This window comes from Leptonychotes weddellii, chromosome 10, assembly GCF_054177405.1.
Source record: "Leptonychotes weddellii isolate Sample4059 chromosome 10, ASM5417740v2, whole genome shotgun sequence".
In the NCBI taxonomy this organism is placed as follows: domain Eukaryota; kingdom Metazoa; phylum Chordata; class Mammalia; order Carnivora; family Phocidae; genus Leptonychotes; species Leptonychotes weddellii.
The window spans coordinates 77,868,216-77,894,417 of record NC_138378.1 but is presented as its reverse complement, the minus strand read 5'-3'; the positions used below and the strand labels follow the sequence as shown (position 1 = coordinate 77,894,417).

At 44.5% G+C, this 26,202-nt stretch overlaps 1 protein-coding gene and 1 long non-coding RNA gene across 2 annotated transcripts; one reads left to right on the top strand and one right to left on the bottom strand.

Moving 5' to 3' along the window:
• Nucleotides 1-15: 15 nt before the first annotated feature.
• On the bottom strand, nt 16-5,311 carry SPR (sepiapterin reductase). Its single transcript, XM_006727988.3, has 3 exons — nt 4,859-5,311; nt 3,993-4,283; nt 16-797 (listed from the first exon to the last, which is right to left on the bottom strand). Exons 1-3 carry the CDS (start codon nt 5,178-5,180, stop codon nt 607-609), a joined length of 804 nt encoding a protein of 267 aa, XP_006728051.1. The 5' UTR covers nt 5,181-5,311; the 3' UTR covers nt 16-606.
• A 138-nt stretch (nt 5,312-5,449) lies between these two features.
• On the top strand, nt 5,450-20,929 carry LOC145723924 (uncharacterized). The gene is made up of 3 exons (XR_014149345.1): nt 5,450-6,452; nt 7,762-7,895; nt 20,339-20,929. It is a non-coding gene; the product is annotated as an uncharacterized LOC145723924 (long non-coding RNA).
• The last annotated feature ends 5,273 nt before the right edge of the window (nt 20,930-26,202 follow it).

Genomic DNA, 26,202 nt, shown 5'->3' with positions numbered 1-26,202 from the left:
AAAGGACAATCCACGTTTTATTTGTATCTGCTTTTTATTTGTACATAAACTCTCAGGGGCCCCTTCCCCCCTCCCCCAATCTGGGGGACAGATGGCAGGTTCTGGAGGGAGGAGGCATCAGAATTAAGGACACGAAGTTCAACGCAAGGTCCTGCTACCATGAGCATGGGGCCTCCTTGTCTGCCGAACTTGCACGGTCCTCCCTCCCCTGTGGGCTGTGAATCTACAAGGGCCCTCCTGTTTGACACTAGCTCAGCCAGGGACTGGCCATGAGACCCCCAACCTCTTCTCTTCAGGGTTGCAGCTTCTTGTTCTGCTTATCCCATCCCTAAAATTCTACTTCTGGGGAAACAGAATACCAACAGCCATAACTTCTCCCAAGTTCCCCTAATTCAGGGCAGTCAACAGACTCCTGAACACTGGGATTCCAGCGACCCGAGGCCCTCACTGCTGGCTGGTTCTGAGGGCAGGACCGTAGGTATGAGTGCTTTTCTGGGTAAGGCAAGGTTGGCGGTGCCCCTGTGGCAGGATGGGGCGGTGGCACAGGGCTCCTGGGTGTGCCTGAGAGAGGGGGGAAGAAAGCCCCAGAAAGCCAAGGACACTGGCTTAATTATCGTAGAAGTCAACATGGGCCCCAGACTTGAACGTATCCTTTTGCACCAAGCTTAGCAGTTTCTGGGCTGACATCTTACAATCCACAAGCTCCCCTTTTGTCTTCAGGTCCTGCAGCCTTTTTCGTAAGTCTGGGTCCATCGAGATCTCCCGGGCCAACTGCTGCATGTCTGTGTCCAGGGGACCTAGGGCATGAAGAGCAGAAGTTGGGGGGACATGGCCAAGGCAGGGCCCGTGCTGTGTGTGGACTATGGTGGAGGCAGCCTGGCCACCGGAAATACCTCACCCTGGCTGACAAGCGTGGTCAGGGTCATTCTGTCACTTTTGAGCTCCAGACTCAAATCCCGACGCCCCAGTGAACATGGTATCTCCAGACCACTGTATCTAGAACCAAGCTTTTCACCTCCTGTCCAACCGGTACCTCCTCCTCCTGACTTTTCCATTTCTATTAATGAAATACTCTTCTTCCAAACTCAAAACTTCCATCCCCGGCTCTTCCCTCTCCACTCTGTTCCCACAGCCAACGAGTCATCAAGTAGGACGGACCCTTCTGCTTCTACATACCCTGACAATCTGGCCCTTTATACGGCCCTGGTTCTCTCTCTGCTTCAGCTCCTTCTGTAGCCCTCTGCTAAATGCATCTTGCTAAAATATCATTGGGGTCGGCAAAGGGGTGGCATAGGAGTTTCTAGCACTTTTCTGCAGAAATATCAATATGAACTATTAGCTGCCCATGAAATTACCTTCACAAAGGCCAAGGATTCCGGGTAAGGGATTACACTACCTGGGTGAAGCACAGAAATAAGAAAGGATGCATTGAGGAAGGTAGGAAATATAGATGTGTATTACCCTTATCATCTGCCCCCAAGCCTGGGCATCCCAGTGTAGAGACACCCTCCCTGTGGGAGGAGAGTCAAGTAAGCACCCGACTTCACAGGGGATCCCAGAGCCAGCCCACCCTAGCACCAGGCCAACTCCCATGGCCCTAGGTGGCTCCCTCTGGGCCCCCATGAACCCAGGCCCCCAGCTAACCCCACTGCCTGCCAGATCCAGTGCCTTAGCAGCCCCAAGTGGCTCCCACAGCCCCAGGCAGTTCCTATGGCGCAGGGTCCCACAAACCTAGGCCCCAGGGTCACTCTGGTGCCTGCTGGTTCCAGCCAGCTCCAAGCTCCCAGAAAGCCCCAAAAAACCCAGGCCCCCAATCCATTCCAGTATCAGCTGCCCCTTGTGGCCTGGGGTTGCTCCCATGGCATCAGGCTCCTGACAAGCTCCCATGAACATAGGTACCTGGCACATTCCAGCCAGTTCCTGTGGCCCTAGATGCCTTCAAGCTTGCAATGAGTGCCCATAAACCCAGGCTCCCCGCCAGGCCCAGCACCAGACTGACTACCATGGACCCAGGCTTTCAATCCACCCCAGCAACAGGCTGCCCACAGACTCCGGCGGCAAGCCTGCTACAGACATCACCAGATGGTTCACCCAGAATCACTGCATGGGTTGACTGGTAAAGGGCTTTGCCTACTGAAGTCAGCCTGTAAAGACTGGGAGAGGTGCCTCCTTTCTCACATGCACAGACACCAACATGGGGCCACAAGGATCATGAATAATCAAGGACATGTGACACCACCGAAAGGAAACCTATAAAACTCCAATGACTGACCCTAAAGAAATAAGATCTATGAACAAATAATTCAAAATAATCTTCTTAAAGAAATTCAGTGAACTACAAGAAAATGCAGACAGATGGGGTGCCCGGGTGGCTCAGTTGGTTAAGCATCTGACTCCGGGTTTCAGCTCAGGTCAGGATCTCAGGGTCATGGGATTGAGCCCCACGTCGGGCTCTGTGCTCAGCGTGGAGTCTGCTTGAGATTCCCTCCCTTTCCCTCTCTTCCCCCTCTGCCTTTTTCCCCTTCTCCCTACTCACATGTGCTCTCTCTCTCTAAAATAAATAAAATCTTAAAAAAAAAAAAAGAAAATGCAGATAGACAACTAAATGAAATTAGGAAAACAATGCACGAACAGAATGAGAAGTTCAACAAAGAAATAGAAACCACTTTAAAAAAAAACCCAACAAACCGAAATCCTAGAGTTGAAGAATAAAATGACTAAAGATTCAAGAGAAGTCAACAGCAGACTCAACCAAACAGAAGAAAGAAATGGGTGAATCAGAAGAGAGGTCATTAGAAATCATCCAGTCAGAAGAGCAAAAAGAAAAAAGAACAAAAAAGACCAAAGATGATTTGAGGGGGTACCATCAGAAGAGACAACCTATACATTATTGGTACCCCAGAGAAATAATGGCTGAGAACTTCCCAAATCTGGGGAAAGATTTGTATATCTAAGTTCATGGAGCTAATAGGTCACGCCAAAATTTCAACCCAAAGTTATCTTCTTCAAGACACCAGGCCTATGTGATTTCACTGGTAAATTGTGTGTGTTTTCATTACTATTCCTTTGTGATATAGTTTGAAATCAGGGAGCATGATGCTTCCAGGTTTGTTTTTCTTTCTCAAGATTGCTTTGGTTATTTGGGATCTTTTGTGGTTCCATACAAATTTTAGGATTGTGTGTTCCATTTCTATGAAAAATGCCATTGGAGTTTTGATAGGGATTGCACTGAATCTATAGATAGATTTGGGTAGTATGGACATTTCAGCAGACCAAGTGTCACGAGACCCCTTACTGTTTAACTTCTGTGAAGACAGGGCCCTCTCTTATTTATCCCAGCATCCCCACAGTGTTCTGGCACAATTTAGCCTGGGGTGGCCAGCACTTCACAATGTCTCTCTGCTCTTCCTTCAACTAACATTTACTGAAGACTGACAAAGTGAGGTGCTTCGCTAGGTGCTGGGGACATACAGGTGCACAGTGCAAAGTTCCTGCCTTCAAGGTTTTCCTATCAGGAGAAAGAAGTATAGGTATGAAGAGGATACAGTGTGGTAAGTTCTATCTAACATTTAGAAGTGCTAGCAGTTAGCACTTCACTGCTAGGGATCATTTTCGTATATATTACCCCATTCAGTCCTCCAAACTGCCCTGTAGACAGGTAGCATCTTCCCTGTTTCACATAAGGAAATAAGGTACAGGCCTGAAATTCAAACCCTCATTGTCTCTCAACTCTAGTATCTCAGACTTTCTGGCCCCACCCTCCAGGCCGGGCAACTCCCCAGTCTCTCCCCTTATCTTCTAACTACACTCCCTATCCCAGCCAGCTCTAACTTCTGGAGCCTGTATTTCCCGAAAGGAGTGATGGTTAATGATTCAGGGACAAAATACTCTGTGGGTTCTTTCTTGGAGGGGACAGACTAGGCCCTTTGCCCACCCCCAGAGGGGAACCAGCCAGTTCTGGGTGACAGGGATGGTAGTAATGTCCCACCTACCTGGGGCATAGCTCAGCACCCTGACACTAGGTTCCTCTGCGGCTAGAACCTGGAACAGCATGTCACGGGCAGCCTTCCCCGCACAGTACAATCCCCAGCCCTTAAAGGGCTGCAGAGCACAGAGGGATGAGATGTTAACCACGGTCCTGCTGAGGCCAGGACTGTCTGGAAAGGCCTTCAGGATGCTAGAAGTCAGGCAGAGCATGGAGGTCAAGTTGAGAGCCCAGTAGTTGTTCACTTCAGCTGGGTCGGCCAGGTCCACGAAGCCTTTGGACACGTCCCCAAGAGTGCCTGAAAAACCAGACCTGAAGAATCACTCTGTGCAGATGGGTTTTCTCTTCCCCCAGCCCTCTCCAAATTCTAGACACCCCCTTCCCATCCAAACCTAGAGGAGTCTCCCTAGCGCTTCTGAAGACGCCTCCCTCTTCCCATCTCTGCAGACTGACACACCTGGGGTTGTTCACTCATCTCAAGTTGCAAACTGAAAGTGTGCATGTCCTGCTCTGGGCCTGGGGGGAGAACACAGGAGGCCATTTGGAAAAGTGGGTAATTTACTTTTGCTGGAAGACCTCAGGCCTCCGCCAGAGGGCGCGGAGCCAGGCGATCGGGAAAGTTCTACAAGTATTTTGGAAAATTTGCCCAGAAATGGGAAGGGGGGAGGGGGAGAATGAGCCGCAGCGATGGCAGGGAGTCTCCCTCCATACCTTGCTGAAGCAACTCGGATTTTCAGGCATCTTTCTGACTCCTAAGAGTCACCTTTAAAGTTCCTAGCGGTGGGGAAAGTGAGAAGGAGGAAGAGCTAGGGGCGCTAAGCAGTATTCCCAGGGCTCCCACGGGGAGTCCGCCGCCGCCGGCGGGCGCCTTACCCGCATTGTTGATGAGCAGCACCCGCTGCAAGCCCTCGGGCCTGGGGAGCTCGCGCAGGGTGCCGAGCAGCTGCTGCAAACCGGCCTCGAGGCCCAGGTCGGCGGGCACCCGCACCACGCGCAGGCCGGGCTGCCCGGCGTCCAGCTCCGCCTCCAGCTGCCGCAGCGCCTCGTCGTTGCGGGCGCTTAGGACCAGCACGGAGCCGGGCGACAGCAGCCGGGCCAGGAGCGGGGCCAAGGCTCGGCCGAAGCCACGGGAGGCCCCGGTCAGCACGCACACGGCGCGTCCCAGGCCGCCGTCCCTGTCGCTGCCACCCGGCATGCCGGCGACCTGCGACCGCTCGCGCGGGGACCCGGGACTGGCGGGGGGCGGGGTGGCCGCGGTTGGAGTAGGCGGAGGCCCGGCCGGAGGGGGTGGAACCGAAAGCTTGGCCGCGACTGCGGGGCGCCACTTTCCCTCGCCGCCGCGGGCGCAGGTGCAGGCGCCTGCGCGGTCCGTCTGCGGGACGGGGCTACACCTAAGGGGTCGGGAGGCACCGCCTCCACCCAGAATCGTAACCCAGTTCTGGGCCTGACCTCATTCTACTACCACCACCACCACCCGCACCCCTCCCTGCACTTCCGCACTTTCATTCCCCCGCAGGGCCGCATCCGCCTCCCAAGTTCACACCCCACCTCCTTGCACAAGGGACCTGCTCCAGGCCAGGCCATCCGGCTCCGTGCTGGGCATCCCTGTACGTGGCCAGCAGAAGTCCCGAATGCGGCGCATGCCCGTTTAGGGCTCTGGGAACTCATCGCTCTCAGCTTAACGGGAGCTACCTCTGGGAGCACCACAGTGGCTCCTCCAAGTGATGTAAAAACCTCTTCTCCCTTTCTAGACTCAGGGCAACTCTGTGCTCCAGCCAGTTCCCCTTCCTCTGAGATTTCGGGGTCTCCTGCTTTTACAGGTCTGTGTTACCCGGATTTCTGCACCGACTCACGCTACGCGTTTCCCAGCGGTCAATTGCACCTACTCCCAACTTCTGAAAGAGGACTGCAATTACTTCCATTTTGTCTTTCAACTTTCTGATTAAGTTCTTTCTAGCTTATCTCTGAACTCAGGCCATCGAACCTATCCCCTCAAGCAATAGGGACTGCCTCCACACCAGCAAGACCTGGTGTGATGGACCTCCAGACAATGGTTGGTTTGACCTTCACTGCCTATCTGCAGTACCCACCGACCTGTGTCCCACGTTTCCCTTATATAAACCTGGAAGTATTTTGGGCACTTTGAAGACAGTCTTTGAGACGTTAGTCTGCTGTCTTCCCAGTGAAATAAATTCCTTTCTGGTTTCACCGCCACTCTTCTCTCTGCCTTTGGATTTTGTCAGCTGTGAATGGCCAAGCCTGGTCTGTTTGGGACCCTCTGAGCCAAGTGTCCTTGCACCCCTGTGCCCCGGCTACACTTCAAGTTTACGTAATCAGCTGAATCTGTAAATCCAGACCTGTACTTCAGAAAACCCACATTTCCGATTTTTTTTAAGGAGAGAGGGAAGATAAGGTCGGGAGACAGCTACAAATCTTAACATGGAGACTTCAGAGTTTAGCGAGGGTGGTAAGTAACTGTTGATAACTCAGCCCAAGTCCTCACAGGGCTGTTCTCTCTCTCTCAGAAGACAGCAAAGTTGCCTTTCCAGGCTCCAGAAAAAAATGCGTTTTGCTTGCTTGTGCTGTGTGGGCTCTCTTATCAACACCAAAACAATTTGGGGGGAAGGTTTTTACTGGTCAGCGTGGGTGTCCTTACTGCAAACTTTTTGTAAAATGTGCAGTTCAGATTGCACCATGGAACATACTCTAACAACAAATGAAACTGCAAAGAGATCTTAAACATCATTTAGTAGATTTATTGTCAATATGCACAGTATTATTTAGAAAGTATTTGATGAAAAATAGGACCAAAAAAAGTAATTATGCTAATGTTGTTAGGAGCCCAAATTTTCAGCGTTAAAGAGACCAGGTATAAATTGAAGGAAATTAAGGGAAAATCTGTAAAATTGAATTTGAATCAGAAGCCAGAAAATGGTATATTTATTGCAACTACTTTTACTATTATATGATAACACTAAAACCATGTTTTTCCTCTTCTGGGTGTGTTGATTCTCCAGTACCTATGACTAACCTTTTTAAGAGTTCTTCCTGCAAAAATGGCAGAGGTTAGAGTATGCCCTGTGAAAATTAATAAAAGGAAATCTCCTTTAAAGAAAAAAAAAAAAAGGAAATCTCCTTTAGAATGGAGTTGGGAGGCCCTCAGGATGAGCTCTCATGCCCTATCACTTATCAATTACACACAGATCCAAGGGAAGAGAGGGATCTTGCACATGGATACTGCTTTACCATTCCAGCAGGAGGAAGAAAGGCTTTTCTCCTGCCCTGGCAACAGCCCAGCCAATGAGAGACTGCAACAACTCAGTCAGTGAAAAGCCATTGGTCCTACAAAGTTCTTGCTGGAACTGTCATGGCCACTATATACTTTGAACTCCCAGTCTACTCCAGTGGACTTTATATGTATAACTTCCCCCTTTCCTCTGTAAAAGAGCATTCCTCTCTCTCTTTTTTTTTTTTTTAAAGATTTTATTCATTTATTTGACATAGAGAGACACAGCGAGAGAGGGAACACAAGCAGGGGGAGTGGGAGAGGGAGAAGCAGGCCTCCCGCTGAGCAGGGAGCCTGATGCGGGGCTCGATCCCAGGACCCCGGGATCATGACCCGAACCGAAGGCAGACGCCCAACCACTGAGCCACCCAGGCACCCAAGAGCATTCCTCTCTTCTGTGGGGGAATGCATCCTCTGGGTTGTGATTCTCTGCTATTCCCAAATAAACCCATTTTTGCTGGTAAAATAACTGGCAGTTTTGTTTTTTAAGGTTAATGTTACTTGGTGATCAGAAGTGGGATGCAAAGAAGACCCCCAACAACTCAGAGGCTGGTGAAGAAACATGTCAGCACCCACAGAGCCAATTGGGTGCCTACTGCTTTCTGGCTGACCCTGGAGTTTGAGGTAAGTTTTCTCCTGGATTTTGAGCTCTGTGCTTTGTGTTTGCACTCTCCAGGCTTTATTACGATGTTTTAAAAGGCCTTGCTGTTTGTTTTTTTGTTTTTTTTTTCTCTGAGAGTGCTCATTTGGCTTTTGGTCAGACTTGTTTTGGGGACTGTCCTGTTCCTGTTGGAACTGTGCCTGTTGGACCAGCACTAGCCTTCCATCAGACTCCTGTTTGGAACCAGACTGTTCCTATTGGAACTGTGCTGGCCTTTAGTCTGATTCCTTCTGGAACCAGGCTATTCCCGATGCAACTGTGCTGGTCAGTAATTTTTCTCTTTGCCCTAGAGAAAAACCTCTATAAAATGGGATCACAGTCATCAAAATGCTCTGAGGGTACTGCCCCCCTCCCCGCCCTTACTGGGACTCTGGCTATGTGTTTAAAAACTATGGTCCCTCTGCCTACACATTTATAACTAAATGGACTGACGTAACCAAAAGTAATTTAGACCTCCAATGGCCATTATGGGGAACTTTTGATCTCTCTAAGCCTATTTTACTCAAAATTAAATTAGAAAGCCATGGCTCCTTAAAAGAAAAAAAAAAAAAAAAGAATGGGATGCCTATTTTAAGTGTTATCGATAGAATAAGCAATTAGGTAGAAGTGAGCTGGAAGCAAGGATGGTGATAAAGAGGTTACACATTAGGAGTCTTAGAAGGCTGGGGGCACAACATCCTGACTTCGTGGCTTCCAAGACCAACAGACCAAGAGCCACAGGTGCAGAGTATGCGCTCTCCTCTTCCACCTCTGCCTCGGGTAACCCATAGCTTCACTGTAATATATTTACGTTATGGTTACAACCCCGGCCCTGTAGGGGAAGAGGGCCGTTACAGTTCCAGAGGAACCTTGTAGGGCCCCAAACTACCCCTCCCAACCGGTAGGAGGCATCCCTTAGATGATGGGAAACAACCTCAGTCAGAGGTTGACCAGTAACCTATGCAAACATAAAAAGAAAAGACGCCCCTAATCCCTGTGCAGTTGCTTCCTCTGGGCCTGCCCGCGCTCCCTTCTTGACAGTGTACTCTCCTTAATAAACGGCTTTGTGCCTGCTACCTTCCTCCCGGCTGTGTCTGAGTGCGGATCCTCACGTGAATCTTCCGTGGGGAATCCACTCACATAACGGAGACTCTGCCACGCGTAACAGTACCTTGAGGCTTCCCGATATTTTCAGACCTCACTTCTTCTAAACCTAGCTGTTCCAGAAGGACCTGTTTGAAAACAGCCCCCAAGGACAGTGTGGTTTACCTGGACTAGGAGAAAGCCTGGAAAAATCTTCCTTTTCTAACAAAGATGATTATCTGCCACCCTGACACACACACTGCCAGTCTTTTTTTTTTTTTTTTTAAGATTTTATTTATTTATTTATTTGAGAGAGAGAGAGGGAGAGCATGAGCAGGGGGAAGGGCAGAGGGAGAGGAAGAGGGAGAGGGAGAAGCAGGCTCCCCGCTGAGCCAGGAGCCTGATGTGGGGCTCGATCCCAGGACCCTGGGATCATGACCTGAGCCGAAGGCAGATGCCTACCTGATTGAGCCACCCAGGCACCCCTACCAGTCTTATTTCAAGCAATATTTCAGCAATTTGTGAATAATATTTCAGGGGCAACACAACCCATAGAATCCCGTTATAATAGCACAATGGTTCCCAAATTTGTCTGTACATTGGAGTCACTGCGGAACTTCAAAAACACTTGATGCCTGTGTCCCACAGGCCTGGATTTAGGAATTTTGCAATAAAATTTTTGTTCAAGTTACTTAAACTAAAAAAAAGAAAGAGAGAGAAGAAAAGAATTCACCCATTTCTCCCAACCTCCATCTCTTGTAACCACCAATCTGTTCTGTTTATTTTTGTTTGTTGGTTTGTTTGTTTAGATTTCACATATAAGAGAGATCATACCATATTTATCTTCTCCGTCTGACTTATTTCACTTAGCATAGTGTCCTTGAGGTCCATTCATGTTGTTGCAAATGGAAAGATTTCATTCTCTTTTTTATGGTTGAATAATATTTATCCATTCATTCATCTATGGACATTTAGGATGTTACCGTATCTTTTTTTTTTTTTTAAAGATTTTATTTATTTATTTGAGAGAGAGAATGAGAGACAGAGAGCACGAGAGGGAAGAGGGTCAGAGGGAGAAGCAGACCCCCCTGCTGAGCAGGGAGCCAGATGTGGGACTCGATCCCGGGACTCCAGGATCATGACCTGAGCCGAAGGCAGTTGCTTAACCAACTGAGCCACCCAGGCGCCCTAGGATGTTACTGTATCTTGGCTATTGTAAATAATGTTGCAGTGAACATGGGGGTGCAGATATCTATTCAAGTTGGTATTTTTGTTTTCTTTGCATAAATACCCAGAAGTGGAGTTACTGGATCATATGGTAGTTCTATTTTTAATTTTCTGAGGAACCCCCATACTGTTTTCCATAGTGGTTGCACCAATTTACATTCCCACCAGCAGTGCACAGGGTTCTCTTCTCTCCACATCCTCACTCTTTTTATTAACACCTGCTGTTTCTTGTCTTTTGATGATAGCCATTCTGACAGGTGTGAGGTGATAGCTCATTGTGGTTTTGATTTGCATTTCCCTGATGATTAATGACACAGAACATCTTTTCTTGTACCTGTTGGCCATCTGTATATCTTCTTCAGAAAAATGCCTATTCAGATCTCTTGCCCATTTTTAAATTAGATTGTTTTGATGTTTTGTTTTTGTTTTGTTTTGTTTTGTTTTCCTATTGAGTTGTATGAGTTCTTCATATATTTTGGATATTAACCCCTTATCAGATATATGATTTGCAACTATTTTCTCCCACTCACTAGGTTGCCTTTTCTTTGCTGTGTAGAAGCTTATTGGTTTGATATAGTCCTACCTGTTTTGTTTTTTGTCTTTGGCTTTTCAAGCTTTTATTTTAATTCCAGTTAGTTAACATACTGTGTTATATTAGTGTCAGGTGTACAATATAGTGATTCAACACTTCCATACAACATCCAGTGCTCATCATGACACGTGCACTCCTTGATCCCCATTGCCTATTTAACCCATCCCCCACCCACCTGCCCTCTGGGAACCATCAGTTTGTTCTCTATAATTTAGAGTCTGTTTTTTGGTTTGTCTCTCTCTCTTTTTTCCTTTTGCTCATTTGTTTTGTTTCTTAAATTCCAAATGTGAGTGAAATCATATGGTATATTTCTTTCTCTGACTTATTTCATTTAGCATTATACTCTCTAGCTCCATCCATTTTCTTGCAAATGGCAAGATTTCATTCCATTGTGTATACATACCACATCTTTTATTTATTTATTTATTTATTTATTTATTTATTTATTTATTTATTTGAGAGAGAGAAAGAGCACAAGAGGGGGGAGCGGAAGAGGGAGAAGCAGACTCCTTGCCGAGGAGGGAGCCTGATGCGGGACTCGATCCCGGGACTCCAGGACCATGACCTGAGCTGAAGGCAGTCGCTTAACCAACTGAGCCACCCAGGCGCCCCATACCACATCTTCTTTATCCATTCATCAATCGATGGACACTTGGGCTGCTTTCATATCTTGGCTATTGTAATAATGATGCAATAACATAAAGGTGCACATATCCCTTTGAATTAGTGTTTTTGTATTCTTTGGGTGAATACCCAGTAGTGCAATGGCTGGATCATAGGGTAGTTCTATCTTTAACTTTTTGAGGAACTTCCATACTTTTTTCCACAGTGGCTGTGCCCGTTTGCATTCCTAACCAGCAGTGCACAAGTGTACCTTTTTTTCCACATCCTCACCAATACCTGTTTTTTCCTGTGTTGTTGATTTTGTCCATTCTGATAGGTGTGAGGTAAAAACTCATTGTGGTTTTGATATGCATTTCCCTGATGACCAGTGATGTTGAGCATCTTTTCATGTGTCTGTTAGCCATCAGTATGTCTTCTTTGGAAGAATGTCTGTTTATGTCTTCTGCCCATTTTTAAATTGGATTATTTGGTTTCGGGTATTGAGTTTTAGAAGTTCTTTATGTTTTTTGGATATTAACCCTTTATCAGATATGTCATTAGCAAATATCTTCTCCCATTCCATAGGATGTGTTTTGCTTTTGTTGATTGTTTCCTTTGCTGTGCAGAAGCTTTTCACTTTGATGTGATACCAATGGTTTATTTTTGCTTTTGTTTCCCTTGCCTCAGGAAAGATCTAGAAAAAAGTTGCTATGGCCAATGTCAAAGAGGTTACTGCCTGTGTTCTCTTCTAGGATTTTTATGGTTTCAGGTCTCACATTTAGGTCTTTAATCCATTTTGAGTTTATATTTTTTGTATGCTGTAAGAAAGTGGTCCAGTTTCTTTTGCATGTTGCTGTCCAGTTTTCCCAACACCATTTGTTGAAGAGACAGACTGTCTTTTTCCCATTGAATATTCTTTCCTGCTTTGTCAAAGATTAATTGACCATGTAGTTGAGTGTAGTCCTACCTGTTTTTTGCTTTTGAAAGAGGGACCTGGTTAAATACACTGTGGTACATCTATTTCAATGTAAAAGTGAATGAAAATTTCTCTATCTACTGATGTGAAAAATTGAATGAAAACGGCAAAGTGAAGAACAGGAAAAAATTATATACTGTTACCTTTTGCACAGTAAAAAGGGGGCATAAAATATATATATACTTAAATTTTCTTACACTCACATATTAAATACTAGAAAAATCCCCAATAAATTATAAAACTAGTTAACTCTATAGAGGAGGGAGGGGGGATTGGGGTGGAAGTGAATATACACACCTGTATTTGTATTATTTTGACTTTTCAAAGCCATGTCAATGTATTCTCTATTCAAAAATAAATAAAATAGATTCTTTTTAAAAAAGATTTTATTTATTTATTTGAGAGAGAATGATAGAGAGAGAGAGCATGAGAGGGGGGAGGGTTAGAGGGAGAAGCAGACTCCCTGCTCAGCAGAAAGCCTGATGGGGGCCTGGATCCTGGGACTCCAGGATCATGACCTGAGCCGGAGGCAGTCACTTAACCAACTGAGCCACCCAGGTGCCCAATAAAATAGATTCTTAAATGAATACATAAATGTACTAGGAAAAAATAAGGACAGATTGTATCAGAATTTTAATCATTGTAGACTTGCTGGGCATTTTAGTGTTCATTACATTAAACAAACTGTTGTTTAAGAACTATATTTAATTTTTGCTATTTAATTTTATTTAGCTTTGAGTCTTCAAAGAAAAAGTCCCCTTTGGGAATTCTTCACATCTTGCAAGGATAACTTGCAAGAAGAACATCAACTCTGCCACCCCAAAAGTTCATGAGGTGGAAAACTCTAAAATTATGTAAAGAGCATCCATGCTGATGGGGCGCCTGGGTGGCTCAGTTGGTTAAGCGACTGCCTTCGGCTCAGGTCATGATCCTGGAGTCCCGGGATCGAGTCCCACATCGGGCTACCTGCTCAGCAGGGAGTCTGCTTCTCCCTCTCCCGCTCCCCCTCTTGTGCTCTCTCTCTCTCTCACTCTCTCTCTCAAATAAATAAACAAAATCTTAAAAAAAAAAAAAAAAGAACATCCATGCTGAGGGGCGCCTGGCTGGCTCAGTTGGTTAAGCGACTGCCTTCGGCTCTGGTCATGATCCTGGAATCCCAGGATTGAGTGCCGCATTGGGCTCCCTGCTCAGCGGGGAGTCTGCTTCTGCCTCTGACCCTCTTTCCTCTTGTGTTCTCTCTCTCATTCTCTCTCTCTCAGATAAATAAATAAAATCTTTTTAAAAAAAAGAACATCCATGCTGAAACAACTTTGACCCACATACTAAGAATACAGACTATGAATAAAAGGAGAAAGTTTCAGAGAAAAATGAGACACCCTAAACCCTTTCTGTTCTTATGAATCAAATTACAAAACAACAGCCTTTATAAAAATATTTCAGGAGTATAGTCCCTTCTACTTTTGAGACAAAAAAATTGAAACAGAAAGCTTGACAAAATTATTGCCATGGACTGCCAACTATTTTTAGTGGTAGAAGATGAAGGATTTTTGACATTTGATGAAGCTACAAATTTCCTTCTATAAAATATGTTACTAAAAACAGTTTTTACAGTTCAAGTCTGCTGTGTATATGAAGCTTAATGATATTATTAAATATGCTACTTCTGTATTCTGTACGTCAGATACTTGAATATGCAGAAGCAAGCAGAAGTCTTTTTTTTTAAAGATTTTACTTATTTATTCTTATATATTTATTTATTAAAGATTTATTTATTTATTTATGTCATTTGAGACACAGAGATAGAGAGAGAGAGAGAGCATGAGCAGGGGGAGAGGCAGAGAGAGAGGGAGAAGCAGGCTCCCCGCTGAGCCAGGAGCCTGATGTGGGACTCGATCCCAGGACCCTAGGATCATGACCTGAGCCTAAGGCAGACAATCAACCATCTGAGCCACCCAGGTGCCCCAAGCAGAAGTCTTTTTAAAAATAAGATAACATCGGGCACCTGGGTGGCTCAGTTGTTAAGCGTCTGCCTTCGGCTCAGGTCATGATCCCAGGTCCTGGGATCGAGCCCCGCATCGGGCTCCCTGCTCCGCAGGAAGCCTGCTTCTCCCTCTCCCACTCCTCTGCTTGTGTTCCTGCTCTCGCTATCTCTCTCTCTGTTAAATAAATAAATAAAATCTTAAAAAAAAAATAAGATAACATCATGGATTGTTGGCAGTAAACAGAGTAGACCTTTTCCATATTCTCCAACCAAAGCACACTATATGATATACATGATACTTTGGAACTGCTTTGTCATGTACTTACCCAAGATGTTCAAACAAGGTAATAATAGCAGTTTTAGCATTAAGAGGGCTGGTTGACCAGAAGAAAGCCTTGACGTTTTACTTTGCAGAGAACAATAGCAGCATAGCAGGATTTTCTAACAATCACGGGAGCTTGGATAAAGTTTATTTGCTGGAAACTGCCAAAGAAGTAATCAACTCAGTCTTCACTTCCATACGTGAAACTTGCTGTGGGAGTGGAAATGGGAATTTACAGATAAACAAGACCAGGGAGGAGGCTAGAATAAATCTATGATGGATTTACATTGCAGACATCAATATGAACTCATTTAGCTTAATATAGATCCAGAGAGATAAATAGACAAATAATTATAGATAGTGTCTACATATATTTCCAAGCTCTGTCCTTTGAGAGGGTCAAGAAGCAGACACCCCAGTAGCAATGAGCATACCCAGTGCCCAGATCTTCATTTCTCCTACCATTCTCATGAAAGCAGCCAGACACAGATAACTACATTTTGTATGATTCTATTTGTATGACATTTTTAAAAAGACCAAAACAATAGAGACAGAATGCAAATCATATCTATAAAAAGAACGAGGGCTCCTTGGAAAATGGCTGATTCTAAAACTGATGTAGGAAATAGCCTGGAGCAACTTGTAGTTCCTGAAAGTAAAAAAATGCTTAAAAAATAAAAACACCTAAAATGATAGGAGTATGTCAGAGAGACACAAGACGCAACTGAAAGTGCTCCCAGTGGCCAAACCAGGGCAAATTGAGCAATAAAACCAAGTAGTATTGGATTATAACCCAAAGTATAAAATAATTATCCATGAGTCCACACACTATAAATAAATGATTAAATAAATAAAAGAATATATGGAGCAGAATAGACAAATCTCCCATACAAAAGAACTCCAAACAACTTATGTACAAACCTCAAGGGAGTATTTGTGCTCCATCTTATGCTTCACCTCAAGATGGCGGAGCATAACTCACCACTTCTTATGTGTGGGCTGGGCGTAGTGAATTCCTTCCAAATTGTATGGTATGTAAAGGGGTAAAAAAGTAACATTATAGTGGAGAAACCTGACAAAAACTACCTCAGCCTGGAGATCAAGGTCAACATCAACACTGATGAATCACGTTGATACCATGTACCTTTGATATGATGTGATAGGAATGTCACTTTACTCTGTGGTCTTCCTCTCCAAAACCCATAATCCCAGTATAATCAGGAGAAAGACATCAGACAAACCCAAATTGAGGACATTCTACCAAATACTTGGTCAGTACTCCTCAAAAATGGCAAGGTTATCAAAAATAAGGAAAGCCTGAGTAGCTGTCATTGTCAAAAGGACACTAAGGAGATGTAGTGACTAAAGGTAATATGGGATCCTGGATGGGATCCTGGAACAGAAAATGAATATTAGGTAAAAACTAAAGAAATCTGAATAAAGTATTGACTTTAGGAAATAGTAATAATTTGCTCACTAGCTGTAAGCAAATGTACCACATTAATGCAAAATATTGATAATAGGGGAAGCTGGATGTGGGCTTCAGAGCCCACAGTTTTTCTGTAAATCTAAAACTATTCTAAAAAAATAATGATCTACTTATTAACCCATACTTTCTTTTAAAGAATTACCTGAATTTAAGTAGATATGTTCTTATGTCTGAGTTTACTTTAAAATGTATCCAAAAAGGGACACCTGGGTAGTTCAGTCACTTGAGCATCTGGCTCTTGGTTTTGGTTCAGGTCACGATCTCTGGGTCGTGGGATTGAGCCCTGAGGTAGGCTACATGCTCAGCGGGGAGTCTGCTTGAGGTTCTCTCCCTCTCCCTCTGCCCTTCCCCCTGCTCATGCTCTCTCTCTTTCTCTCAAATAAATAAATCTTTAAAAAAAATGCATCCAAAAAATCAGATGGATTAATGGAAGAATAGAGGGCTGACTACGTGGATAGACATATGCTAAAGCAAATATAGTAGGTGTCAATAGTAAAATCTAGGTGGTTGACCCAGCACTTCCACTCCTAGGTATCTATCCAAGAGAAATGAAAACCTGTGTCTCCACAATGACTTGTTTGCAAACGTTCATAGTAGCATTATTCACAATACCCAAAGCTAGAAGCAATTTCAGTGTCCAGCAACTGGTGAATGGATAACATAAAGGTGGTATATCTACACAATGGAATACTACTCAGTAATGAAAAGGAACAAAGTCCTGATCCATGCTACAACATAGGTGAACCTCATGAAAGCAGCCAGACACAGATAACTACATTTTGTATGATTCTATTTGTATGACATTTTAAAAAAGACCAAAACAATAGAGACAGAATGCAAATCAATGGTTATTCAAGACCAAGAGTGGAAGCAAGAATTAGCTGCCAATAGGCATGAGGGAACTATTTGGGGGTGATAGAAGTGTTCTAAAATGATTGTGATGATCATTGCACAGCTGTGTTTTATAGTTTTTGCTTTTAAATTAAGTTTTTGATCCTTTCTGGCTTAATTTGTATATGGCATGAGGTAAAGGTCCAACTTTTTTTGCCTGTGGGATATCCTGTTTTCTTAAAATACTTTGTTGAGTAGACTGACCTTTTCCTCATTGACCTGTCAAAAATCAATTGACCAGAGATGTGAGGATTTATTTCTGGATTTTTGATTTTATTCTGTTGATCTATATGTCTATCCTAATGCCAATACTACACTGTTTTTGTGACTGTAGCTTTGTAGTAGGTTTTTAAATTGGGAATTGTGAGTCCTTCAACTTTGTTCTTTTTTCTCAAGATTGTTTTGGCTATTCAGAGTCCTTTGAAATTTCATATACATTTTAGGATGAGCTTTAACATTTCGGGATAGAAAAAAGACCAAAAAAAAAAAAATACCATTGGGATTTTGATAGGGATTGCATTGAATCTGTATATTTCCAATCTATGAACATGGGATATTTTCCCATGTACTTAGGTCTCCTTGAATTTCTTTCAGCGATGTTTTGTTTTTAGTACATAAGTCTTGTGTTTCCTTAGCTGACTTTACTCCTGAGAATTTTCTTTTGATGCTATTTTAAATGGAATTGTTTTCTTATTTTTCTTCTTGGTTTGTTCATTGCTAGTAGTATATAGAAATACAACTGATTTTTATGTGTTGATTTTGTATCCCACAACTTTGCTGAATTCAGTTTTTAGCTATAACATTTGTGTGTATGCGTATGTTTATGTGTGTGTGTGTGTGTGTGAAAAGAGAGAAAGGGGGGTATTTTTTATCCACAAATAGACAATACCTATTTTTTAATGACCTAAGGAACACTTACAAAAATTCATCTTTACATAGTGATCTCTATAAATCTCCAAAATTCTCTTAACAAAATGAAAAAAAAAAGCAATGATTTTCTAAAAAAACACTTGAAATTCTGAAACCACATTTCCAGATAACTCAGTTCAAAGAAGAACTATAAATCCGTTCATGAAGTAATAATAGGGAGAACACTATTTTATACACCAACGGAACTCTGCTCCGAGGAAAATTTATATTACAAAATATTTGTTATTAGAAAGCAAAAAGACAGAAAAGAAATGAATCAAGTGTCCACCTTATACGTGTTAAGGATATTTGCAAAAACCAGAAATCAATTCAGACAAGATAAAACAGAATAAAATATATTTTTGATTTGATTTACAGCCCTGAAAGAGAAAGGTGAAAACAGGTCCAAAAAGGGCAGAAACCCCAGGTGGCTCTGGGGTTGCTTTCTGAACCAGGTAGCAGAAAGCAATGAATCAGCTACAGGATGAATCAGCTACAGCTCTTTTAGGTCTTATCATTTTGCTTAAGATTTAGTTGCCATGGAGAGAGCATAAAATTAACCTAGGTCAGTTTTCATGTCTATTTTTTAATCTAGAAACGTTTCGTGCTTCTTCATTGATGGTTTCACCAAACCCATGGCCAATAGGGAAGGGTTAGTTCCACAGGAAAAACTGGGGTAGTTTATCAGAAGAAGGGTCAATGGATACAGAGTGTCAAAAACAACAAATCATCCATTACACACCTTTAGAAGCTAGATTTTTGTGAGGCTGTTCACTATAGCATTTACCTATAGTACCAAAAATTACGAGTGCTCAATATTAACTGAACAGTTAAATAAAATATAACACATTTAAGATGGTCTATGATGCAGCCATTACTAATTGTGTTTTGGATCGATATTTATTTATTTATTTTTATTTTATTTTTTTTTTAAGATTTTATTTATTTATTTGACAGAGAGACAGCGAGAGAGGGAACACAAGCAGGGGAAGTGGGAGAGGGAGAAGCAGGCTTCCCGCCGAGCAGGGAGCCCGATGCGGGGCTCAATCCCAGGACCCTGGAATCATGACTTGAGCCGAAGGCAGACGCTTAATGACTGAGCCACCCAGGCGCCCCTGGATCGATATTTAAAAATTGAGAAACTCTCTATGGAAAAATTGAATATAAACTGTATAGAGTCTATGAATTAAATTTAGTTTTAGAAGTTTTATTTATGCATATAACCAACACCAGAAGAGAATGCACAAAAATGTAGTATGTGTGTATCTACATCCTAACACCTGAACTTGTTAATATGACCTTATTTGGAAAAAAGATATTTGTAGATGTAAAAGTAATTAATGATCTTGAGATGAGATCATTCTCGATTATCCCCAAGGGTCCTAAATCCAATGACCAGTGTCCTTGTAAGAGGCAGGAGAGAAGACACAAACTACAGAGAATGCCACGACCATATGAAGACAGATAAAAGAAGCCACAAGCCAAGGAATATCTAAAGCCACCAGAAGCTGGAAGAGGCAAGAAATGAATCTCTTCTAGAGCCTTTGATGGGAATGTAGCCCTCCTGACAGCTTGATTTTAGACTTTTGCTCACCGTAACCGTGAGAGAATAAATTTGTGGTTTTTTTTTTTTTTTTTAAGATTTTATTTATTTGACAGAGAGAGACACAGCGAAAGAGGGAACACAAGCAGGGGGAGCGGGAGAGGGAGAAGCAGGCTTCCCGCAGAGCAGGGAGCCCGATGCGGGGCTCGATCCCAGGACTCTGGGAACACAACCCGAGCCGAGGGCAGACACTTAACGACCAAGCCACCCAGGCGCCCAAATTTATGTTGTTTTAAGCCACGTAGTTTGTGATAATTTGTTACAGCAGCCCTAACAAATTATCACAAACTAGGTGGCTTAAAACAACTATACACACACACACACACACACACACACACACACACACACACAAATAAGAGCAATCTCTCTATAGGCAGATGGATAGAGCCAAAATATAAAATTTATTTTCCCAAAATTACCTTATTTTCCCACAACAAAGCTTACTGTTTAAAAATGTGGGTCTACGGGGCACCTGGGTGGCTCAGTCGTTAAGCGTCTGCCTTCAGCTCAGGTCATGATCCCGGGGTCCTGGGATCAAGCCCCACATCGGGCTCCCTGCTCCGCGGGAAGCCTGCTTCTCCCTCTCCCACTCCCCTGCTTGTGTTCCCTCTGTTGATGTCTCTCTCTGTCAAATAAATAAATAAAATCTTTTAAAAAAATGTGGGTCTAAAGAAGGCTAGTAAATTTAATGTCAGACAAAATAAAATTTAAGCAAAAAAAAAAAAAATTAAATGTGCCTATATTCTCACAGGCAGTTTGGGGCCAGAATGCTAGCCACTGCGACTCAGGAAACCCGTCCAGCTGTGTCTCCTGTTTGCTGGCTACTTTGAATGCCCCGGATCTCGAGGGTTCTTTCTACCTCCTTCAGGTACGGGTGTCCCCTTCCCCTCCAATCTGGTAGTTTGCTTTACCCCATTTCACTTTTACAAATGACCCACATCAGTACCTATTTTCGCTGATGGAAGGAAATCTGAAGAGGATTTTTGCTTTTAGGACCTAGTCATTGCTTCTTTACTTTATGCCATTTCGGTTTAGGAAAGGGGTTCTAGGAATACACAAACTATACTTTCAGAAAGTAGGGAATCGATTCCCCTCTCCCACCTCCTTCCCTTTGCTTTGGTGTCCTGGCTGGGTGGACTGGTTTGGGACTGGGTCTCCCTCCTCTGCTGCCGCCTTGGTTCCCGCCCCGTCTGACCCCAGCCACTCAGCATCCTCAATCCCCACTTGTCAGGGAAGGGGGAATCAGACATTTACAGAGTGGGGTTATTACCGCCTTTCAAGTGCTCATAACACATGGGGAGGGATAATGAGTCAAAACTGACAGAAACAGGCCTGCACCACCCTGTGAATTCCGCTGCCGCTCGTGGTGACCGTTTTCTATTCTCTACGGGCTGAGGTGAGAATTAAAGTTATTTGTTTTTGTTGGGGTGGGGGGGTGGGGAGGCGGGGCAGTGAAAACACAGGCCAACTTATTTTTAGAAACCGGGCCGCAGAAGGTGTTGTCCTCGGTATTCTCGCTGCCCAGTTTCCCCAGATCACCCAACAAGGCAGGATTCTGGAAAGGGGGGGCTCTCTTAGGAGGCGTGGCGGGGTGGAGGATCACCTGCAACAGCACCAGGACCCCAAGCAGGGTTTACGCCGGAGCTGTCCAGTCGCCACCAGGTGGCGCCAAAGCGCAGTCGAGCCCCGGGGGATTGGCGTCCTGCAGCCTCAGCCTGGAGAAGCTGTGGAAGCCTGAGGATCAGCCCCTGCGTGCGACTCTTGAGTAGGGGCCCTGCCCTTTGCCCCCTCCCTAACCCCAGTTACAGACATGAGGCCCAAAAGTGGAGATTCTGTGGGGAGGACAGACAGGCAGTCTGGAGAGGTGTCAAGATTGTACCAGGACTGGAGGACCTGAGGATGGAAAGTTTTCACAAAGGTGGGCGGAAGAGGGTGGAAGAGTGGAAATGGCCTTGGAGTCCCAAGCCAGGAAGTGAGGGAGACAGGCCACAAAGCTAATGTCTGCGTACGTAGGCCCTGGCAGGGGACAGGCCTGGGGGGAGAAGATGATCTCCAGGGATGCCACGGTGGGCAGGAAAGGACCACAGAGTATTCAGATGACCTTCCCTTAATGCTACAGAGGTCCCCCCAACTTAGATGCAAACCACTGTGGGAAGGTGGGAAGGGGGAAACCCCAACTGACTGGAAAATTCCTGAAAAAACAGAAATAGCTGAGTTTACCTGGAAGTGACTAATATTTGTGGGTGGCTGATGGGTTTTATTGTTTTAATGGCCAGTAGGAGTTATATTTTGTTTTACCAAACCTTAGATCTTGGCCTGTGAAATGCACATCAGCTACAAATATTTGTAAAAATTGATTGCATATAAGAAACCTTAATAAATTCCAAAAAGCAGAAATTGTACTGACTATATTCTGTAGCCACATTGTAACCAATAAATATGTCAAAGCAAGAAAACCCAGCCGCTTGGAAATCATAAAGGTGGGGGGGAATTATTCTAAATAGCACTAGAGTCATAGAGAAATCAAGATTAGAATACCAGAATCCCTAGAAAAAGAATAAATAAGAAAACACAACATATCAATGCTCAGGTATATGGACAAAGCTGTGTTTTCAGATATGAACTCATAGCTTTAAATGCTTTTGTTAGCTGAGACAAAGAGAATTTAATCAACCGAATACTTCACTTAGAATTTTAGAAAAACAAAATCTTTTTTTTTTTTTTAAGATATTTATTTATTTGAGAGGGAGACAGAGAAATTGAGCATAAGCCAGCGGAGCGGGGGAAGAGCAGAGGGAAAGGGAGAAGCAGACTCCTTGGGCAGGGAGCCCGGTGCAGAGCTCAGTCCCAGGACTCCAGGATCATGACCTGAGCCTAAGGCAGACGCTCAACTGACAGAGCCACCCAGGTGCCCCGAGAAACAACAAATCCTTAAGATAGGAGTAAAGAAATAACTGCAGAGATAAATTAATTAGAAAAGAGAGTAGAGCTAATTATTTTTAAAAAATGAATAGAGAAATTACACTAAGAGAAAATGCAAAATATACATCTCTTACTTATCTTGTCCTTCAGAAAGTACTTAGCCATCTGTCTGAGCAGTGGGCCCTACCTTCCCCCCAGTTTGCCCACCGTGCCCCTCTAAGGAGAATCACTATTCGCCCTCCCTCGTAGGTTAGAGCCCACTGCTATAAGATCTGACATAACCTTCAAAATCCTGAAGTTCCGGGGCGCCTGAGTGGCTCAGTCGGTTAAGCGTCTGCCTTTGGCTCAGGTCATGATCCCAGGGTTCTGGGATAGAGCCCCGCATTGGGGCTTTCTGCTCAGCGGGGAGTCTGCTTCTCCCTCTCCCTCTGCGTGCCGCTCTGCCTACTTGTGCTCTCTATCTCTCTGTCAAATAAATAAATAAAATCTTAAAAAAAAAAAAATCCTGTAGTTCCCACACTTACATGGCCGGGACGAGATTGGGAATGTCCCTTTTGAGGATGATAGGTTGATCTGAGTCACTGGCCAGTTGTAAAGTGCTTATACCTGGGTGTGTGTATGTGTGTATGTACACGTGTGAGGCTGCGCATAGGTATGTGTGTTCAAGTATGGGTGTGCAAGTGTGGGGTGTGTGTACAAGCGTGTGTGTATACGTGTGGTGTGGGTACATGCAAGTGTGGGGGGTATGTTGTTTTCTTTCAGTCCTTGAATTATTCTGAACTGTTGAATCCAGATGTTCTCTAAGCATCCAATCCCAACACAGAAGTACATTTTTTATGTGCTCTACAACCACTGATAGACGTCTATTATAAACCAAGGATTTCAATGAATTCAAATTGTGTACCCCAAAGGAACAACCAGAAGGGAACTACTTTGATTTTCTTGTCCACCTGTATCAATCATCTGTAATATCAGCACTGTATACCAGGGACTCAGTGCCAAACAATCATTATCTCAGTTAACCTTTCATTATGTAGGACATGCTATTATCATTCCCATCAAAAGATAGCTAGGCCTCAGAAGGGTTAAAGTGATTTGCCCTGCATCACACACTTATTCCAATGCTGACTCTCAGTAAGGTTTGTATGGCTCCCAAGATACTGGTCTTATCATTTTGCTATAAAAAGTATAATACTTTTTTTTGTAATAAAGGTATTTTAAAATTATTTTTAAAGTATTTTCCCCTGATGCTTTGAAAAGTATTTTTTCTCCATTCTTGTTGGATGCATATAAAACATAGTATGCATGTCTGCCTTCGTCTTTTTCCGCCGTAGGTGTGACCCGAATCAGGGGTCCCAGTATAGCCAGAGCATGGGACACTGTGTTGTGATATGACCTCTGAAAGGTGGCTGCAGAATCTGAAGGTTTTTCATGTGCATAAAGTCCAGACCCCTTCTTGCCCTGCAAGAATCTGCCTCAGTGGGAAGACCTCCTTGTTCTCATAATCCTTCGGTCTCTAGTTTGGCCTCAGAATCTGCTTTTCGTCATTCTCCTGTGCTGCTTCTCACAAATGAGCAAACATGGTGCTGGCCGGCATTAAAACACCACAGTTGCTAATACGCAGTGATTTTTCTGTTCTTGAGTCCGATTCAAGATATAACATATAAAATGACTACCTTACACTATTACCGAAATTTAGTTTTTCACAGTGTTTGTTTTGATTTGTTAATACTATAAGGTTTTCCTGATCTGCCACATCATCAGTTCTCCCCCCAATTTGACATCCAATCTTAAGCAAAATCCATGGACTCCCTAGACCTTGCTAAATCCGAGCATTGGGAGAGCATCCCAAGGGGGAGAAGACTAAAATTCCTAAAACTGCCTCGGTGTCACTAAGGTTTGCTCGACCTGGCTCTGTCTGCCTACGATTATTATCAGAAGCTTCTCTGAGCTCTGGTGTACGCTTGCCGTGGTTTTTGCCTTTCCTTTTTGTTCTGTGTTGTGTGGGCGCTTTGCTGGGAAGGTGAAAGGAGTTGCGTTGAGGACGATTAGCCAGAACATCCTCTCAAAACACAGTTGGGCTGAATCTGTGAAAGTCCTGTGGAACAACCAGATACTGAATTTGGAGGTTCCTGGAGCTGGCCCTGGGGGCAGTGGAAACCTTCCCTCTCCTTCCATCCCTTGCCACCACGCTCATGTCTCATCCTTCTTGGGAAAGCAAGGGAGGTCTGGCTAGATACCAGTGTCTGTGGCTCTGGAAAAGACTTGCAGGAGTGTAGCCCTGGAGGAAGAAAGCCAGAAAGGTGATCTAGACTGCTTCAGAAAATTCTGTCCACTTCTCTTATGTTCAGTCATGACTGAGGGGGAGGGGTAGTCTCCTTGTGGCTCCTTCTCCTCCATGGTGGTCTTCCTGACCAGGGCTCCCTCGGGTCCATGCTCCTGACCAAGCTGTGCGACCACAGCCGGGTGAAGCCCCCACCTCACAAAGGTCCTTGTTGTCCCTGCAGCTGCTGTCTCATGAAGTCTCAGACATTTGGGAACTTCTGCTCTTGCAGTACGAGCTAGAGAGAGGATGTGACCTGCCTCGGCACCCGGAGACCCCACTCTGAAGGTTGGGGGCCACTGCTGGGATGGCCTCTCCCCCCCATCATCTCCCCATAGCCAGGTGTCCCAGCCCCTGACAAGCCTTTAGGGTTTTTCACCTCTGTATTTGGCAGTTGAGGGAAATGACCCCAAAGGGTTACGAGTTACATTCACTTACCAGACCCCTATGTCTGAAGGATGAAGGGGAATGGGGTTGAAGGGATGGGGATTGCAGTGGAGGGAGGAGGACCCAGGGTAAAGAGCCAGCGTCAAAGCCAGCCAAGGTGGCTGCACTTTGGTTGGTGAGGGGGGAGTGGTACAAGGTAAGGTGAGGGGTTGACGGTCTTTATCATGATAGCAATGAAAAGCCATTCAAGGCCTTTGAAACAGATTAGTGATATAACGTGATCTGTTTTTTTTTTTTTAAGATTTTATTTATTCATTTGAGACACAGAGATACAGAGAAAGAAGGAACAGAAGCAGGGGGAGCAGCAGGGAGAGCGAGAAGCAGGCTCCCCACTAAACCAGGAGCCCGACGCGGGGCTCTATCCCAGGACCCTGGGATCATGACATGAGTCGAAGGCAGATGCTTAACTGACTGAGCCACCCAGGCGCCCCATGATCTGTGTTCTAAAACAAATCTGTCTGTGCTATGACTTGGAGCAGGATAAGCATGGTCTTTTTTTTTTTTTTTTAAGATTTTATTTATTTATTTGACAGAGAGACACAGCGAGAGAGGGAACACAAGCAGGGGGAGTGGGAGAGGGAGAAGCAGGCTTCCCGCAGAGCAGGGAGCCCGATGCGGGGCTCGATCCCAGGACCCTGGGATCATGACCCGAGCCGAAGGCAGACGTTTAAAGACTGAGCCACCCAGGCGCCCTGATAAGCATGGTCTTTTTTTTTTTTTTTTTTTTAAAGATTTTATTTATTTATTTGACAGAGAGAGACACAGCGAGAGAGGAAATACAAGCAGGGGGAATGGGAGAGGGAGAAGCAGACTCCCTGCTGAGCAGGGAGCCTGACGCGGGGCTCGATCCCAGGACCCTGGGATCATGACCCGAGCCGAAGGCAGACGTTTAACGACTGAGCCACCCAGGCGCCCTGATAAGC